General features: G+C 37.8%; 1 protein-coding gene across 2 annotated transcripts in view; it reads right to left on the reverse strand.

The window, feature by feature from the left end:
- Positions 1-12,114: 12,114 nt before the first annotated feature.
- meis1b (Meis homeobox 1 b) overlaps positions 12,115-19,779 on the reverse strand; it is a 64,663-nt gene continuing 56,998 nt past the window's right edge. Inside the window, exons 8-11 of one of the 2 annotated variants that reach the window (XM_016524714.1) lie at positions 17,905-17,963; positions 16,858-16,947; positions 16,243-16,336; positions 12,727-12,810 (exon numbers count right to left, since the gene is read on the reverse strand). In XM_016524714.1, the coding sequence (XP_016380200.1) occupies positions 16,278-16,336; positions 16,858-16,947; positions 17,905-17,963 (208 nt within the window). In that variant the 3' untranslated portion in view covers positions 12,727-12,810; positions 16,243-16,277. Of the gene's footprint in view, positions 12,811-16,242; positions 16,337-16,857; positions 16,948-17,904; positions 17,964-19,779 lie in introns of both variants that reach the window. The other variant, XM_016524713.1, reaches the window with a different exon arrangement.

Below are 19,779 nucleotides of genomic sequence, written 5' to 3' on the forward strand. Positions count from 1 at the left end.
GATGTCAAGTTAAGAGTCTGTTTGCTTTTTGCTCACGTGCAGTGACAACTCTTTTAAATAAAAGAATCTCAACGTCATCCTTGTTTTTAAAAAAGTGATGGAAACAACTACCTCACTCAATAATGAACATAATGAAAGCTTGTCCTCATATATTCATCCTCATCGTGTTCCAATCCTGTACAATTCCCTGTTTCTTCCAGGGAACACAAAAGGAGAAACTTTAAAGAATTGTATTGTCGCTCTTTTCCATGAATGGTCAAAGGATGCAAATTCACAGTAAAAGTATTACAAAACAGTCAGTATGATTCATGCGCTGTATGTCTTCTAGAGTCATACAATAGGTTTATATTAATTTAATAAACTGTAATAAATTTAATCATTTGTGACGTCTATTAATGAATTATTCTTTTGAGTCAGATCCTTTCAATATACTATTTGATCCAGGTAAAAAAAAAAAAACAGTCCAAATGATTTGTTCATTAGTCAGTTTGAGTTGGTTCTCACAGTCACAGTAGTGAACAGCTCATTGGGGTGGAGGACTATTAGGGAATAATTCATTAAAATTTGGTCTGTTCCTCACACAAAGCTATCAAATGACTTTAGAAGATTTAAAATATAATGTACTTACGATATGGACCATGCTCAGTGTACAGGTGTAAGTGTTTGCTTGTTAGTTCAAGTTGTTAGTTTGTTTATTTGTGAAGGAATGGTTTGATTTTTTAGTATGTTTTATAATAATAAAGCAACATGTTTAAATTTTGCTGTCATTATTTTATTTTAAATTGTTTATATATATATATATATATCAATATATATAATGTGTGTTACCTTTTGTATGTGTTATTTAACTATACAAAAACACACACTGACCTTGCCTAGAAGTCAGCAAACAACAAAAAGCAAAATGTTACAAACAGACAAAGACTTAAAGACAATAAGGACAATTGTTGTAAATAAATAAATACTATTAGTATTAATAGTGTTTATGTATGTATTTATTTGTTATATTTATTTATTTATTTGTTACTATATAATTAATATCAGTTTATATTTAACAGTGAGCTGTAAATGCATTATGAGATCAATATAATTCAAAATGATAAGCCTTACTTCATATACCTTTCAAATAAACAGTGCGAGTCTCAGCTCAAACAAGTGCTAGCAGTAACTATTTATTAGAAAGCTTCGGAACAAATGTTAAGAACAAATGCAGATGATTTACTGCAAGTTCAGCATATCTTGTATTTATTAAGCATGTATTCATTGGTTTTCTTAATGGTTTCTTTAGTTTTCATGTTTAATTCAATCTCTCACGTTCTGTGGTACTGATATAGGTTACTAATATATTCTTTTGATTTTCTGTATTTCACAAGTTGATCTTTTAATAATTGCAGTATTCATATTTTATAAATATAGTGTGTGCTGATTGTAAATGCATCATGAACCTAATTTAAGTGAGCTTGCAATGAGATTTTCAACGTGCTTCAATTTCAGCATTCAACCATTAATATTGATTTCATTTTAAATAAATAAACACGACTCCTGGCATGAGTGAGGAACTGATAGATCAATTCATGAGAATATAAAAGCCTACAATCTGTATAAGATACGAATCTACATCATCAGTGCGGGCAAAGGAAGAATAAACAATAGAGGTTTTCTTCACGGAAAACAAACACCCTCTCACACATACATCTCCAACGTTCCTTTTTTTTCTCCCCCAGCTCCTGAAATTCAGCATGTCATAAATCTACCCCTCTGAATACGCCTGGCATGTTTTAAGGTTGCTATGTCCATAATACCATATAACATAAGCACACTGCAGTTGATTGCTAGACATAAACATTGACTGCGGCCCAGACACAGTTTAGCACCCAGCTACAATTCATCGGTAAACTGAACTGTTGCTGTAAGTGAAAAATCAAGGTCTGTTGCCCCAAGTGTGGACATGGACTACACCATCACAACAAGAGAAGGGGAGAGAAATGACAAGGAAGACTAATTTCATTTCAAATTTTTATATTATATTTTTTCTACATTTTTAGCCAAAGGTTAAAATGCAGCAGTCTAGTTACATTTCTTAAAATGTTTCTTAAAATAGGCTTCTAAGCCCTTAATTTCCATAACGCAGATTGTGCAATGGAAAAGAAAACCTACACCACAAAGACTATGAGCACTGGCCTGAAACACTCATGACGTCATAATGTGGTCTACACTAAAACTGTAAAAATATTGATATCCTTTTACCATGTAAAGGAAATTAGCATAACTCACTAAAACACAGGTGAAACTGATGAAGATGAATGATAACATAGTCAAGCAAGAGAAAGCCGTTTTTAATACACCGTCAGAGCACCACATAAATCGAGAACAAAGATGTACCGGATTAAAATAAAATAAAACTCAGGTTGATGGATGTTGTTTTTAATGTAAAATCCAGTCGAAAACACCTGGCGGCATTAGACTGGTTTGCATGCCTTTCTAACCCCTTTGCCAACACCCTTCAGTTCAAATAATGCCTTTATCCCGGATCTGTGGAGGTGCAACTCAGGTTACTCATTTAAAGTGCTAATTATTTATCTTCATGTTGTGTTTTACCAATTGACATCCCATTTAGTGTCGATGACCCTGCTTATACAAACCCTAATAAATTCAAAAATGTTATAGCGTGTAACACTAACATTCTCAGTTGGATCTCAGGCTAATCCATCACAAAGCCTAACAATAGCCTGCCTCGACTGCGGCACGGCGCACTAAAAGCTTTTATGCTAAATGTGTAGCCTTGTCCAAAGTAAAGTGTGAGGGGTGGGGGCAAAGGGTCCCTTATCAGATGGATCTGTTTCCTTTACATCTAAGTGGAGAGAGATTTATCTTAGACATAAACAGTCCTGGACTGCGGGAATGGAGGTGGCACATCTTCGAATCAGCTCAAATATTTGGCCGTTCTGTTTCTAGCTCTCTCGCACATCAATGAATGTCTCTTATACTCACACTTCAGCTCTTTCAACATATTGCCAGGTAGACTTTAAATTACTGAGGAGTGGGAAATAATACAAGGACGAAGAATTACAGGGAATGTATTAATTTAAAAAGGGCCTAAATACAGCTTTGTTAAGGAAAACAATCACTATCGAATGATTAAGTGAGTGAATTAATTGAATTTAGAATACCTGTGGTACAGTTTTGATTCTTTACCTAATAACTAATCGTCCAACACTGGACAAATACAACACCACAGGAGAAGAACAACAATATACAGCGGTCGAGTCATCCATTTTTCATGTTCTCCTCTGTTTTTTTGTTTAAAGAGGTAGAAGAGGCTTTTCCACTTCTTTTAATGTTTAGTTTAGAGTAAGTAGCCGATGGGTTGCCCACTGTTACCTGAAAACCTCCACAGCAGAGTGAGTACATTTGTTCTAACTGAATCTCTTGTGCAGAGGCAGTCAGCCAGTCTGATAGACTACACTGCTCTTTATAAACTGTCTATGGACCATAAACTACACAGCAGAAAGCGTGGCTTTGGGTTGTGCATGTTCAGGATTAAGACCTCTGGAAGCTTCTGGTACTGTAACCGGGTCACTTTCTTCACATTAAAGACATGCAAGCAGGTTATTTCAAGTGCTCCAAAGTATATTCTTATTACTTTCTTATTCTTTTTTTCCCCCCCAGTTGTTCCCAGCTGTGTGTCATGATGCTAGTATTTTGGCATCATGACACCATGGCAGCTAAATTAGTAATCCAGCCAAGTGCCCATCCCTGTGTTGCATGAATGGGTGCGCCTTAAAAGGCTTGTGTAAAATAAACAGTCCTACTGGTATAAACTGTCACATGGTCTAAAGCCAGATTCACAGTCAGACCTTGCAAAAAATTAAAAAGCAAAATATACGTCCTGCAACAATAAGCTCACAGTGAGAGAAGACTGAAAATAAGAAAACAAAACAGATGAATAAATTGATAAATATAACGATTTTCAAATGGATGCATGAACGAGCCAACAGGATAATCTATTCTGACGCCGCTGCAATGGCAGAATCTGTATATAATGAGCACTGTCAATCATGCAAAAAAAAAAAGAAGATAATAACAACTTGAAAAGGTTATAACAAGATTGTACAGTCGTTGTTGCATGCTAATGATTTGAAGCTGCACAAAGAAATATAAACGTTTATATTTATGATTGTTTTATACGAGTCTTGTGTTGAAATTGAGTATATCACTGTCTGTTTCACCCTTGAGGAATTTGCATTCTCTCTAAATAATAGATTCCCCGCGCTTGCACGGTGTTTACAAGTGATGCGATCGTGATAAAGTGTGAAAATGGGTCCCGTTGATTAAACCTTTAAAAAATACAGCTGCGTACTAAAACTTATAATTAGATTTACTTAATGAACATTGCGAATACACTGCTGATACCAACCCTGTGGATTTGCGCGTGCTTCTTCTCTGCGACAATAACAAAGTATCTGTGTCTGATTCACGCACTACGACTTCAGGGAGGGAAAGTGAAAACACGCAACTCCGAAAAACTGACAAGGTGAGAGAGCTTCTTGCTGACATTTTTAACCCGCCACGGATGTGTGGCTGATAATTATGCGCTCTGTAAGGAACAGATACACTCTGGGTGTTACTTTGAAATCGCTACCGGATTTAATTCATCATTAGGAAATGGTTGTCTTAAAACGGAGATTGATGTGTGAATAAACAACGGTTTTATTTAACAGCATTAGGCTACTAGAGAATCAGCCCAGAGCACAAAGACGCCATTTGAACAGAGGATAAGCAGACCAATGCGTCGAGATAAACTATACGCCTGGTAGGACAAATGTAAGATAAACAAACAAACAAAACCATACACATATACGTTATGAACATTGCGAATATATATAATTGAACAATTATGTCGTTACCTTTTTGTTGTCATGTGACAAGAAAAAAAGTAAACATTTCATGACTCAAAGGATCAATATACTGTATTATTATAATTTTTTTTTTTTTTTTTTGCATTTTACCTTGAAAAGAAATGTTTGAAAACTTTGTAGTAATAATGGATGTGTAGACCCAAGTGTATCCTTGTATACAAGAGTACAATGATAGTTTAGTCCTTTTTATTTGATGGCAACACCACTTGTTTGGATCAAGTGTTTAGAGTTATTATTATTATTATTTTTTTTTTACAGTGTAGGCTAAATAGTACACATTTATTTTAAAAGATGTAGGAAACCAACACAAACAGAATACAAATTCTGAAGGCTTGGCACACATTCCATGTTCCTTTTTATTATCTCAGACATCCATATTTTTCATTCATCCACACACGTTGTTGGAATTATTTTCCAAATCTTCCAATGTATGTATTTAATATTTGGTAAACATTTGATAACAACTTATAATTCATGTACATTCGAAAATAAATGAATACAATTTGCATGACATATCTATTTATTTAAATGCACATTACCTGATCACCATAGCTAAATTTTGTTTTGTGTTTCATTAAAGTTATTATTATTAATTAAAGTGTACCACATTGTTTATTATTTTCAGACATTTTTAATTAAGTCTTTCATTAACCGATAACTTAATACACTGATAAATTCTCCTAAAAAGTTTTACCATAATGTGTAGGGTATTCAAACTCAAAAGAAAGCTAATGATTGGCTCCTGTAATTCAGTACTGCAATATTGAATGGTTCTTTCTGGTGTATCGGTTTTTTTTTTTTTTGCCATTCTTGGCTCGTTGTCCATCAGATTCTTGCAGCAAAACTGGCACATCAAAAAAGAAACGTTCCATATACCGAATTACAGCCTCCGAAAATAAATAAATGAGGAGGCCACTGTCCTCGGGTCAGAGGTTTATCGCTCTTCTGCTATGCGAGTGGAATTTGTGACTCTCTGCCTTGTCTCAACTTGCAGCTCACATATTTACCTAAAGCAGTCGTGACCTTTTCACCTTCGGCTCCCAGTCATGTGACACACAGGGATCAAAAGTTCCTCTTTAGACTCAAGAAGTCTTTGGTTTTACACTTACATAACATGGAATTAATAATATGAATTGTGTCTTCATTAGAAAATGTATCATTCCGCGTTCATTGCTTTGCATAAAGCAATTGCATATTAACATGTTTAATCCCCTTTAAATGATTATTTCCAACAGAACTTTGCCATTGTGATTAATTTCCTCACGAAGGGTATCTATGCGATGAACGCAACATAATTATAAGAATCAGGTAATGTACGATATAAAATAAAATTATTTTCTGGATACATTAATGGAATACATTAGTTAAAGTAATTGTTCAGAGTTATTTTCAGTATATGCGTGTGCTGCTTTCAACATTATGTACGTTTCTAGCTGAATTAAGAATATATGGAATTAATAGCCTTTAATTTTCCTGTATGTAGTATATGTATAATTGTTTATTTATGATCGAAAAAGGGGTTACTATTTATAAAATACTACACCATATTACGTGCGAAAGTTCTCATAACTTGATAGGTTCTTTTAGTTTTGCTCTTTGGATGTGTGTTGCGCTTATCTTTCGCCCCTCACAGCACAGCTTCACTGTCTCACCGGGATCAAAGCGACGAGAGAACATAAGTGGTTATTGTACGCGAAACATAATACCTCATAACATAAAAGAGAGCGGAGAAATGATGCTGCTGAGTGCGTTTTGGCATTCACCGGGACTGTTGGGCAGGTGGGGGTCGGTGAGCCCTCATTAAAGCCTAACACACAACGGCTATTATTGGATCGGATCTCACCAGGTGAAGATGGGAGCCGGGCTGGCGCACCTTTCACTGACATCCGAGGCTGCTTTACCACCTCTTGTCCTTCGTAAGCCGCAGCCGTGGTGACCTTGATAGTGATCGAAAGAGAAAGTGAGAGAGAGGTTCAGAGATACGCGGTTCTGTTGCACGATGTCCGAACTGTAACACAGCAGCGGACCTTCTACTTTACCTATAAAATTACTTTTGCCATCTAAACAAATAAGTAGCCTACCGCATTTTACACGAATTATTAATAATAATATTTGTGTAAATAGAGACAGAATGTAACATCTCTTACAGTTAGAGACACACACACTATTCCAACATACGCGTCATTGTATTTGCAGGAACAGACTAACACGCACGTCTTGTGGAATATCTGTATTCATATCTGACGACAGCAGCTCTTCTGTGCCATAACAGAGCTAAGAGCTCAAGTTATGCATCAGTAAATAAAAAAATATATCAATCGTATATTTTCAGTGGTGTTGCCGCTATTCAAAACACTTAACAAAACATATAATAGCACTAGCTTAATTTAAAAAAAGAAAGATAGCATATATATAGCCTATAATCTGAATGTATTTATTTATTTAATTGGTGTTTACTTAAAAAAATTATGAATTGCGTTTTCCGTTAAAATAATTGTTTATTTATTTATTTGCTTTGCTGCAGTCTTAGAGATACGTTCTAGCGCAAACAAGTTCTTGCATTAAGTCCTCATAAACATTCAGTTCCAAACCTTATTACTTAATAATTTTATTTTGTGCTGTTTTGCACGCAATATGTCTCTTTATGTAAACATGTTGTAATTTTGTCGAATTATGTAACTTAATTTTTAATGCAGTTTGCTTTCACGAGATTGCACAAAAACATTGTTATTTCCCTTTAACACACACACACACACACACACACACACACACACAGGGGCTTTCAGGGGTGGGCGAAGTCACCAAGGAAACAGATGACATCCAAAATGGCCCTGCAGTTTTGGAGACCCCATCTCTTCTCTCCAGACTTCTCTCTAGTAGTCCACCAGCTGCCACATAACATTATTCTATGTGGTAACACGCTTGAGACGTTAGTGAAACAAAATTGCACTTTTATACAGACATATCAGGCATCGGTTTCTCACAATTCTGTCTATTTAGCCTATTGGTCTTTCAATTTTATATAAATCGACCTGGCTGTTTATATTCATTTATTTAAGCGATTTTTTTATTATTATTTGTTTTGAGGTCGGCCTGTGAGATTGCCGAAATGTGCATTCATTTGTCTTATGAGTTCTTCAAAATAAACAAGAAAATAAAAGACAAGTGAAAAAGAAAGTGACATAGGCTGTTTACTTTACATATAAGCACATATTTAAAAATAATAATAATATTAATTTATTAAAATTTATTAAATAGCCTACTTTATTTGAACTAACGCGAAATGTTGCTTTGGTTACTAAAACACTTTCATTCTTGCACTGATTGCAATTGCATATGCTTGCAATACTTTAAAATCACGATTCCTTATATAGGCTAACTTCAGTTGTTTATAGCACCTTCCACTAAAATCATATGGTATACGGTATATGTTCTTGACATATTTGTAGGTGTAAATATTTATTTCATTGTTGTATTATTTATTATATTACATTTCTAATTAAACAAAGCAATTGTGGGAGAATGTAAATTAGATGAATTAAAAAGATAAAATTAAATCAATCACTGACACACACACACACACACACACATACACACACACACACACACACACACACACACACATTTCATGGAGTGGACATAACCCTCTCAAATATGACCAGTGACTGGAGAGTGGACCACATTTGCATCTGCCACTGCAACTGCGGCGTGCTGCGAAGACACATGACCCTTTGTGAAAGTTTTCAAACTGAAGCAAAACTACTTGAATACAGAGTACAGATGACAGAAACATGCAACAGCACAGCCCATGCTGCACTTTATGGGAGGCAGAAAGTCCTGTTTGGGCACCTCTGTGCTTATGGAACAAATTTATTTCAGTCATTACTCACAGAGTTCAGTATGCGGCCAAAGCCAGATAAAAGCTTTCTTCTTTCTTCTTAAACAGATGGAAAAGGCGTCGTCCTTATATGTCTTTTACTGCAGATAAATGAAGAAAATCAATAATCATGTTCATTTGCAACAGTCACGAAACGCTCATTAAGGAACTTAGGCTACCTACTCAGGGAACTAACAGAAGAACTAACAGAGAACCGATCTTTCTAATGTTTTGTACAGTATGTAGGCATGATTCCTGATATCTTTATTAAACTACATAGATTTGATAAAAGGTTTAGCTGTGCATTGGCAGTATAAAAATACACGCAATGCTTTATTACACGTAGCCTATTATTGTTACACATTAGCCCACGCATTAAAATAGTTAATTACAACAGCAAAAACAATAAACAATGGGTTCTTCAAAAAAAAAAAAAAAAAAATGTGAAAGTTTTCAAACTGAAGCAAAACTACTTGAATACAGAGTACAGATGACAGAAACATGCAACAGCACAGCCCATGCTGCTCTTTATGGGAGGCAGAAAGTCCTGTTTGGGCACCTCTGTGCTTATGGAACAAATTTCTTTCAGTCATTACTCACAGAGTTCAGTATGTGGTCAAAGCCAGACAAAAGCTTTCTTCTTTCTTCTTAAACAACAGATGGAAAAGGCGTCGTCCTTATATGTCTTTTACTGCAGATAAATGAAGAAAATCAATAATCATGTTCATTTGCAAAGGTCAGGAAACGCTCATTAGGAAACTTGTTTAGAACTAACATGTTTCTAAACTAATGTTCTGTATGTAGGTATTATTCCTGATAGCCTATATTTATTAAAATACATCGATTTGAAAAGGTCTAGCTGTGCATTAGCAGCACATAAAAAACACAATGCTTTATTAAAGGTATTATTGTTACACATTAGCTTAGCTACGTATTAAAACAGTTAATTACAACAGCAACAACAATAAACAATCGGTGCTTCAAAAAAAAGGAATTAAATAAATAGCCTATGGCATAGGCTATATATTGTTCATGAATATTACTCAGTAGTTGTTATATGTTAACATAAACCGTCGTATAAAGCGTGACAAACACTTTATTTATTTATTTAGCCTATTTTAGCTACGCAAAATCATCAAAAAAAAAAATGTTTAAATCATTTTAGTAATCGACTATTTCAGACCGTAATGTATATCTGGGTAAACTTCAAGATATAAAATATACATGCCCCTTAAGGACAGTTTCCCAGATCCCCTAAAGATGGCAGTCAAACATGGGATTTATCTCCGCCCGTGTCTCCAGAGCACCGAATGGCGGACGGTTGAGGAATTCAAATCTGAGGAGCTGAAACGGTGTCATTAAAACGTCGCCTGTGTTCCGCGTTGCTTGAGAGCAAAACATTCAGCGAAGAGAAGGTAATAAAAATACAATGGCGACAGAAAACTGAGGGACGGGTTTAAGAAAGGGAACTTATTGATTTATTATGGGAGTGTAGTTTAACATGGCAGCACCCATTTAGTTATAAGCTGGGTAAGATTTTCCAGGATTCCCACAAGAATATACCACATTTCCCTGTCGTGGTCGTATCGAATCCATCGTAAACATATAGTTCGAATAGTTGTGTCTGATTTAGAATAATTTAAGCGCTCGGTTTTAGCGGGTAGCTTGGAAACAGCCGTCTAGATAATGCCGTTTCAAGCGCTCTTGACGGAGCCATTGAGTGAGTGAAATAAGGCGTGAGGGGGAACTAATCTTCCTATTTAAGTGTTTGTGGCAATTTTATCTAAATGAATTTTAATGCTAAACGGGGGATAATTCTTCCTTTATCCGTCCCTTCACCTCATCTAGCCCCCGAACGGGCCGCACATTTGTTGCACATTAGCAAATGTATGAACGTTGACTTTGCAGCTTTTAGACAAACATTTCAATATAGAGTCGTAAAGTTGGACTCACCTTGTGCACTAAGAGCCTCATGTTCAGACCATGTTCACATTTTACCTTAGTGTTTTCTAATAACTCACATTGTGTTATTAGAATGAATTAGCCTATAACAAACAATTTGTAATTACATGCTATTTATAAAATAACTTCCTGTTCATTTGTGTTACTCAATGTAATTACTCTGTGGACACAGCTGAAAGGTGTGACCCAAAGATTTTCAATGGGATAGGACTGTTTTATAAAAGTCTCAAATTATAACCCCTGGCTGAATCTATAGGTGGTTTATGGACCCATATAGTTTGATTCGAACACCTGCATAATAATCTTATGGTCTTGATCATACCACAAATTTGAACACTTTAGAAGTTTGGAGAATTAGATCAGAATTAGAATTAGATCAGGAGACTGAATTTTGGATTCATTACTAAGGGTGGCAAAAGAATGTAATCCAGGTTATCAAAATGAACAAGGAAAAAAAAAAAGGCACATCAAAGTAAAATGAACACTGGCTATGCTAATGAATAACTATTTTGAAGATTTTTAGTATTAAAAATAAAGATATCTAATGGTGGATAATGATTTAAATAATGTATTAAGACATTATTAAGACGTTGAATGAAATAGAGTACTACGCTGTTATTTGGTATCTGAAAACATTGTGAAATGAAATAACCCAAACTATTTAAAGGATTTATAGTATTTTGTGAATGACAGCCATACAAAGCCTGAAAGTTTTGGTCAGTTAACAGCCTCATAAAATGAACCAGTCGTATGTAAAATCAAACCAGGCCCAGAAACCACAAATATATGAAAAATAGTTCCCCCTCTTTTTACACAAAATTTATTCATTTACAATGTATACATAAACTCTTCAAAATTCAAACAAGTGATAGCAAAACGTTAAACCGATATCCCCAAAAACAGGTTTGCTTAATCAAAAGAATCCCAAATCCCATTTATAACTTAAATGCTGAAAGTTTGATGGGTTGGCTTTACACACACACACACACACACGCTTGTTCTTCACATTCAGCTTCTCACACATCCAGTAAAGGTAAGTGAAAATAATTTTCATTGGTTCCAATGATGTGGGGGCAGTTCTATTATGATGTATTGGGAATGCAAAATGGAGACCTCCTGAAAGGCAGGAGGATGTGGCTCAGACAGGTGGACAGCACTCAGTTTCTTCCTAAGGCCGTGATGGGTCATGGGAAATCTGCCCTCCTGCAGGACAAAAAATAAATAAAAAATGGCCTGGCAAATATGTATTCAATTAATTATTGATTTATTCACATATTTTTTTTTCTCGTTTAAACGCAGTGATTTATGGAGGAGGCCAAAAGTCTATGGAGATGGCACACACATAGTGTGGAAAGAAAAAAAGTTCACATCCTTTTTAAAAAAAATCTATTAGAAACAACATAATATGCAGAACAATACGATAGCATTTACAATACTTTTTTTCCCAGTTCATATGAAAGTCCAATGCAATTTTACAACAGTATACAGTATGTCCTCATCCCTCCCCTTTAGAGGCTGATATAGTAATAAATCCAATCTTTCTTTCTCTCTCTCACTTTTTGTGTCTAAGCAAAGGGCACCTCCTTTTAAAGCATCCCATAGTATACAGAAATCGGGCTTCTTTCTTAGTCCGAATCTATAGCCAAGATGCAAGCTCCTCAGTCTCTGTAACAAGTCAGTATATAATCGTGCTTGGCAAGCCCCAGAAAAACCAATCGCAGCTCCTCTTCTATCCATAGCAGTCATTTAAAGAATCCATTTTAGTAAATTACTGGGCATGGATGTCCATGAATTGTCCTCCCATAGTAGGGTCTCCTGGATTGAACATAGGGGGGCTAGAGGCTGACATGGGCATGGCAGGGTGAGGTGGTCCTCCGTGCATTAACATCGCTGGGTGGTGGGGATGTCCAGGGATGTAGGAATGCATGGGAGGGCCGTGCCGCAACTGAGCAGGGTGGTGGGGCATCTGGGAGGCGCCGTAGCCTGGTTGCCCCATAGCCATACCCACCGGGCCACTGTGTGACAGGTAATCCCCTGGCATGCCTTGTAGTCCTTGGGAAGAAAAAAAAAAGAAGAAGATTATAGCGATTATTGTTGATGCATTTGGAATAGTCAGACATAACATTGCATATATTATATTTTGGGAGGTCATCAAGCCAATCGTTTCCTTTACAAGGCAGGTTTGACTCCACAATCACAGCACCAGAAAGCATATGAGTTATGTGGTTGTAAGAGAATCCTTGGAGAGAGGACCGTCCTCTGTAATGAATGGGAAGAGACTAGAAGAGGAATCTGTGTAGTGGGAGAGGGTGGCTCTCTAGGGACTAACTCACTGGCCTGAACATAGCACTTTACTGCTGCCTGCACCAGGGATCTGTACTCAGTGCTGTATCCATCAGATCTGGAATCTGCCACAGTCATACCTGACTAGTCAACCGGAAGGTTGTCCTTCACTAAGGTCAATCAGGAGGTTGATATCTAGCTGTTATTAGACTTAATTTGCTAATTTTATATTCATCTCAGAGAACAATGCTATGATGAAATCTTTATAATTGTCTCCCCTCTGGATAACAGTGACTATGATGTGTTTATATTTTAAAAGGCACATGATAATTTTTACAACAATAATTTTTTATCCATAAATCTACTCTCTCTTAACATTTTAATCACATGCTAGTAAAGGTTGTACCTTCAAAATGATATAAATGAGAAGTCTAACACTAACTGGCACATAGGAGGAAATGAACTGCTACGTGTCCACGAGCCAAGTCTTTATGGCAGTGGAAGCCACAACAATGACAAATGAGGTAAAATAAGCCATTCCTTTATTCTACATTCTCCCCACACTTATCTCACTTTAAACACAATGAGCAAAGGTCTGTGGCTCGCTCTGAGAGCCCCTCAGAGAAACGCTACCATTGTGCTTAAATTAAAGACGAAAGGTTAAAATTTACAAAGGCCATCACTTGAGAGGCCTCACCTGGGTGCGTGCACATGCCACAAGCAGAAAGGCCACTAACCCTGTGACAGCGGCAATACAAAGCAACAAATCAACCTCAAGTTAAAAAAACATCCCTTTTGTTATTGCCTTGGTTGTAGGTCTTTAGGTTTCAGCCGTAGAATGGCATATATAATGGTTGGTGTTTTGCACTAGCATGTGAAGCGGTAATCTGTATGCCCCTGCAATTATTTACTACTAAAGGCCTGACCTGAGCTTTTGAGGGGTCATCAGCTGTATTTGATTTCAATCCTTGAACACGTTGTTTGGTGAGGAGGGAAAACATCCACTTCATCAGAAAAGCAATGCTTGGATGTTAAAAGGGCACACATTGCAAATGTGGTTTTTCACTTAATAAGTCAATCAATACATTGAGTTGCCTGTCTGTTTTCAGAGGTGCCATGGGACCGAATCAACAGGGGATGTTTGACATAGACAATACAGGAGCCAAATCCCTGAAGACCCTTTCCCCCCTTAAAAGTAAAAGTTCAGAGCAGAAAATGGGTACCTTGACCCTGCAAAAGGTTAACAAACTTCTGCTTAATGAATGGGAGGAATGAAATTTCAGACAAAGGAGTCTCCAGCAGAGCTTCCAGCGCACCAAAGCATACCAGCTGCGTTCAAGTATGGACGGGGAGGGCAACATTTTTGTCCATATGCCCATAATTAATGCTCTCTGTGCTCACTATTGCCTTGAAAGTAAAATGAAAAATTTTTGGCCACCCTTGGCTAATTTTGTTGAAGAAACACAAAGAACGGTACGGGGGAAAATGGTCATAAAACAGTCATTCCCTCGCTTATCAAAGGCTCGCCCTCTTCTGCTTGAGTAGTTAGGCTTTATCCACGCTGACAGGTGTATTGTTTCGGAGAGCTATAAGCTCTATAATCGTCATGGGCAGAAAGCATAACGCTTTGCTAAGTAGGTTTAATTGGCTTTGGTTTTAAGTAATGTTGCAGTGTGACTGCTTGGAACACCTTAATTTTAGGTCTTGGGACTTTCCAGCAAATAACTGCCTAATCTCGCCTTGAGGAGAATTCCTCAACTAATGAAAATTGCTTATAAAATATAATGAATCCTTGGTCTCTTAATCAAATAAGGTAACGTTTTTTTTGTAATAACCTATTAATTTAATTGGTCGCAAAGTATAAAACACATCACTTACATTTAATTGACCTAGAAACTATAGTAACAACATTTAAATTAGACAAGCTAGGAGATGTCAGTGATGAAGCCATAAAGAACAGGCATTCTTCACCGTGGCAACATATTTCTGTCACACTCTGCCTCCTTTTCTTTCTTCATTTCCCCCTCTCGCTCACTCTCTTTTCCCCTCAACCCATCTCATCTAAGATTCTATACGTGGCCCAATTACAGAATTCGGCAAGCAAATTGAGGCTGTTTAAAGCAGGTTTCTCTCGTCTCTTCTGGGAACTACAGCAGCTGCTGTAAGAAGCCATTTGGACACCGGGAAACACTCTCAGTGTTTAGATACGCACACAAAGTGGGCATGTGACATTTTAAAGCGCAGAGCTTGTGTTATCAGCCTATGTCTCTCGGTTAAAGACAGTGAAGTAGAGAGTTTCTTTGACAACAGAGGTATTCTGTGCTTGGCTGCATTAATGATCGTTATTTTTGTATACTGAATAAGTCAAATCAATTTGTTTCACTGCTTGTGATGGCATATTTAATTTGGATAGAGTCAATTAGGCTGGACTAAGCTGTGTACCCTGCTGTGCACACCTCCATTTTGCACTCCTTCATCTCCCCTGCCTTTGCCATTAGTAATCCTATTAGGAAAGACAGACAAGGAAATAGTGGACCAAGTCAGGGTCGATAGAAGCAGCTCCACCTAAAACATTCCACGCAAGACTGACATAATTTCCAAATGTGTGGCTATGTATTTGGCTGCAGGGTGAGAGAGCGATTCTTTGTGTGTTGCCTCGCAGGTTGGTGTATAAATGTAACTCATGCATCAACTGTAGGGAGACAGATTTATGACACTTTGGGGACATGCACTTTTCTCTCCTTGCACTGCTGCAGACTGCTTACATTTTGCCAATCAGTCTGTTGCTAGGGTAACACACCCCTCCCCTTCTCCGACCAAAACCCCAATCTCAATCCCCCCACCCTCCATTTGCCTCTTTCCCCACACAGCTATTCCTCCTCCTGCTCTCTCTTTCTCTTTCGCCCACACTCATTTCCCCTTTTTCTATGACTTTATGCAGTTTAGTAACATGGCCAAAAATGTTCAGAAGTAAGAAAGGGCAGCACAGATCATACACATACACAAGCACAAAAACTCCTGATCGGAGCTTGTCACCCACAAGTACAGGAAATATTAGTATTATTAAGCAGGAGAAAGCAGCTTGTTTTCTGGAGGAAAAGCAACATTTTTGTTTCTCCCATTTCGTAAAAGCAATTCAAATTAATTGCTGAAAACATGTCACACATTATGGATGCTTGGTGACCCTGCTTTTGTACTTACTTCCCCCATTGCTTTGCGATTGGTTAACTAGAAGGTTACATGTAGTGCCACTGTCCCTCCATGCCCATATTCATGCCCATCCCACTCATAGGCCCTAGAAGGAGAGAAAACAATCGAAGAAGAAGATGCCGAAAGATGAGAAAATAAACAGACCACAGCTCAGAGACAGGAGGTCAAGAAACAAAAGCACAATCCCCCATTTATTAAAAGAAAAGAGAAGAACACCACATGGCACAAATAAGACAATATAAGTAAATAAACAAGTAAATAATGCATTCAAAGGCTAAAGGTTAGAAGGAAGCCTAGCTTTAGATAAATCCTGCAGCTTAACTGGCAAGGTGGGAGGGGGGTGAGTGGTTAGCAACAGTGACCAGTTGCACAGGGTGGAAGAAGCTTGGATTCAGAGAGAAGAGCAAATTCTGGGAAGATGGGTATTAGAAAGCCAAGGTCTCAGAAAGGAAGCATGCAGGGACAAAGGGATGTAATGCATTGGACCACACCTATGCTAGCCAAGGGTCTTAGAATCAGACTGAGAAAGGAGGTAGTGCGGAAGAGAAGGAGGGGGCTTGTGGGAAGGTGGGAGATGTCAGAGGAGAAGACACGCCAAGGTCTTACCAGGTGGTCTGATTCCCATGTGCTGCTGGCCGTCCATCACGAAGCCTCCCACGGGCTGACCATCTGGGTTGTAGGGAGCTCCTTGACTTACTGCAGGAGGGCATGGTCAGGGAATGTGGGGGAAATGAACAGTGGTCAATTAATGCTTTTAATTAAGTTTAAGTCGCTGGAGAAACATCATCTGTTAACACACATGCAGACTTATGCATTTCACACAGTTTCTTTGGGTTTCGTGAGAGATAAAACACTTGACAGAACATGCCCAATGAAGCTTAAGTACTAGGAACAAAAAAACTAAGCCTATATTCTATAGATACAGGAAACATTTTTAGATGACACAAAAAAATGAGGAAAACCTAAGTGATAATTTTTTATCCACACAAGCTAATTGAGATGTACTTACCGTGAGTTCACGCTGTTGAAAGTGTGTGTGTGTGTGTGTGTGTGTGTGTGTGTGTGTGTGTTGTGTGTGTGTGTGTGTGTTGGGGGGTTATTTGGTCAAAATCAACAGCTCAACCCCAATGAATGCCTTTGAACTTTACTGGGTCCCTAATGCATCCCTGCCCCCTGAACCCAATTACAGGTAATAAACTGTACAGCAGTCCACAACAAGCCATGCACCAGGGGCACTGTTCACTAACAGGAAGAACTGAGCTAGGAGGCAAACATTGCCTCTACAAAATAAAATATGAAGTTTAAAAAATAAATAAGTAAATAAAAAGGGGAAAAAAAATGTTTAATATCCTCTGTACTTTGCCGAACAACTCTCCACTGTTCTCCAGTATAACGAGTTGCATAGAGAGGATCCAGTTATAGTTATTGTTTCAATCCATTGTATGCGTTTTCTCGCTTCTCTTCGTCACTGGGTTATATAGTGCCCAAGTCAGCATGATTAGTGCTTTTGGTTAATTGGATGAATTTTAGTGGTCAATCATTGTTGACATCCAGGCTGGGCTAAGTATTTACCGGCAGGTGGGCCTCCGGGTGCATGGCTTGCAGGGGGCTTTCGCCTGTGGGACTTGAATACAGAAACTATGGGGGACTTGCCTGCTCGGTTGGACTGGTCGATCATGGGCTGCACTATTCTTCTTCTTGCGTTAATGAACCTATAAAAAACAAGGAGATGCAACATATGACTGAAAAGTCACTGGAGATTTTGCTGTCTTTTTCTGTAAACACAGTCACGTCCAAGCCTGCTGCTGTCCAGATCAGCCAAAATAGCTAATCAGAGGGGTAATTGAGGGATTTTTTCTCTAATCCTCTAGTACTCCAGCGGGAGTGTCAGAGAGTTGTTCCATAACACAGAAATGTTCACAAAGCTTATGACTTGTACAAACTTGTGCTAGCTTAATATATATTGCCTACTAAGCGAAGTGCACAAAAGCACTTTGAAGAAAATTCTATGCAGTTCAAGAGACTCCTTTTACTTTTTTTTAACAACTTTATTTTAAACCACTGAACCATTCAAACCCTGATGCCAGATGTAACACAGTTGATATGCACCACAGGAATTAATGTGTTTAGAAAATGTTTGCTAACAGAAAAGTGTTGCATTGTCAAAGAACACAAGTACAAGCCATGTTTTCTTTTTCCTTGTGTCTCCCTAGAGGCAGAATAATGAAACTGTGTGTTCAATGAGGAGATTTTTTTCCCCGCCAGAAAGAACAGGCTGCTCCGCAATTCTGCATATTGTGCATAACATTTGTGACAAAAACATAACTGGCCCCTGTAGCTTCTGACCCCCAGCCTCCTTGCACCATACATCGGAGTGCTCTGGCCTTGTTGTGCCTAAATCCCCTCTAGTGACCCCGTGACCCTGGTCACCATGCTCAGGGGTTCCAACTTGATTTATGTCCTCCTGCTGTTACCACAGTTGGACACTTCCATTTCATCCTTTAAGGGGGGAATTAGTAGACTTTTAAGGAAACAATAGCCCCGCTACTCTTTTCAGGCTGAGAAAAGTAAGGGAGGAGAGCTTGGGGTGGAGGGAGAGAGTGAGAGAAAGGGAGAAATAAAGAAAAAGAGCAGGACTAACAGACAAAGAAATGTTCGCATAGGCATCTGCTAAGCTTCTTATTTATTAATTATAAAACGGATCATTCCAGCTCTAAATTTTTACTGTGTTTAAGCCATTGGAACATGCAACTATAAACCACCTACGATTTGGATAATTAACTATATTATTATCAATATATTAATATTATTAATATTCAGAATGTAATTAATAAATGTACCTACTGAAAAATTGTTTTTTTTAAGTGAGCCATGATTTTAGATTTTACCATGATTAAGGGGATTTTTACTATAATAAATGGCCTCTCGTGGCGTAAAACTTTAATATAATGTTTTTGTTCCTTTAAATTAATTTGACCAGAGATCTCAACTTTCTCATATATTTATCACCAATATCACTCTACGACATCACCTTAAAGGCTTAAAAAAAAAAGATCAGGGGAGGAATGTACTGACATGGCAGTGCATCATCAAATGAGAGAATGTCTGGAGTTTTATCACTAGCAGCGGGCTGGAGAGCAGGGGGAGTCTCAGACTAGGCATTCCTTTTACTGCCTTCATCTCAGGCTGGGGTCAAAGGGGGGGCACTGTTGTCTATCTGCTGACCTCTGACGTTTGGATTTTCCTCCCTCGCTCACTTGCTCTCCCTCTGCCTTTTTTCCACTCACTTTTTTTTCAAATTGTGGAAATGGCTGTTCTTTCTTTCTTTCTTTCTTAAAGGTATCTTAAGCTTCCTCTCTCATTCCTTCTTATATCTAAGGCCAGATGCGCCAAAAGCTGGAACAAAGGACAAGTGCTACACAATACCAGGCAGGGGGATGGAGAGGTGGTGAGGGTGAGGGAGGGGGTGTAGGAGTGTGAGGAAAAAGAGAAAGAACGGTCATGCTCTTGTTTTGTGAGCCAGGCGGA

This window comes from Sinocyclocheilus rhinocerous, unplaced genomic scaffold (genome assembly GCF_001515625.1).
Source record: "Sinocyclocheilus rhinocerous isolate Xijiao unplaced genomic scaffold, SAMN03320098_v1.1 scaffold780, whole genome shotgun sequence".
NCBI lineage: Eukaryota > Metazoa > Chordata > Actinopteri > Cypriniformes > Cyprinidae > Sinocyclocheilus > Sinocyclocheilus rhinocerous.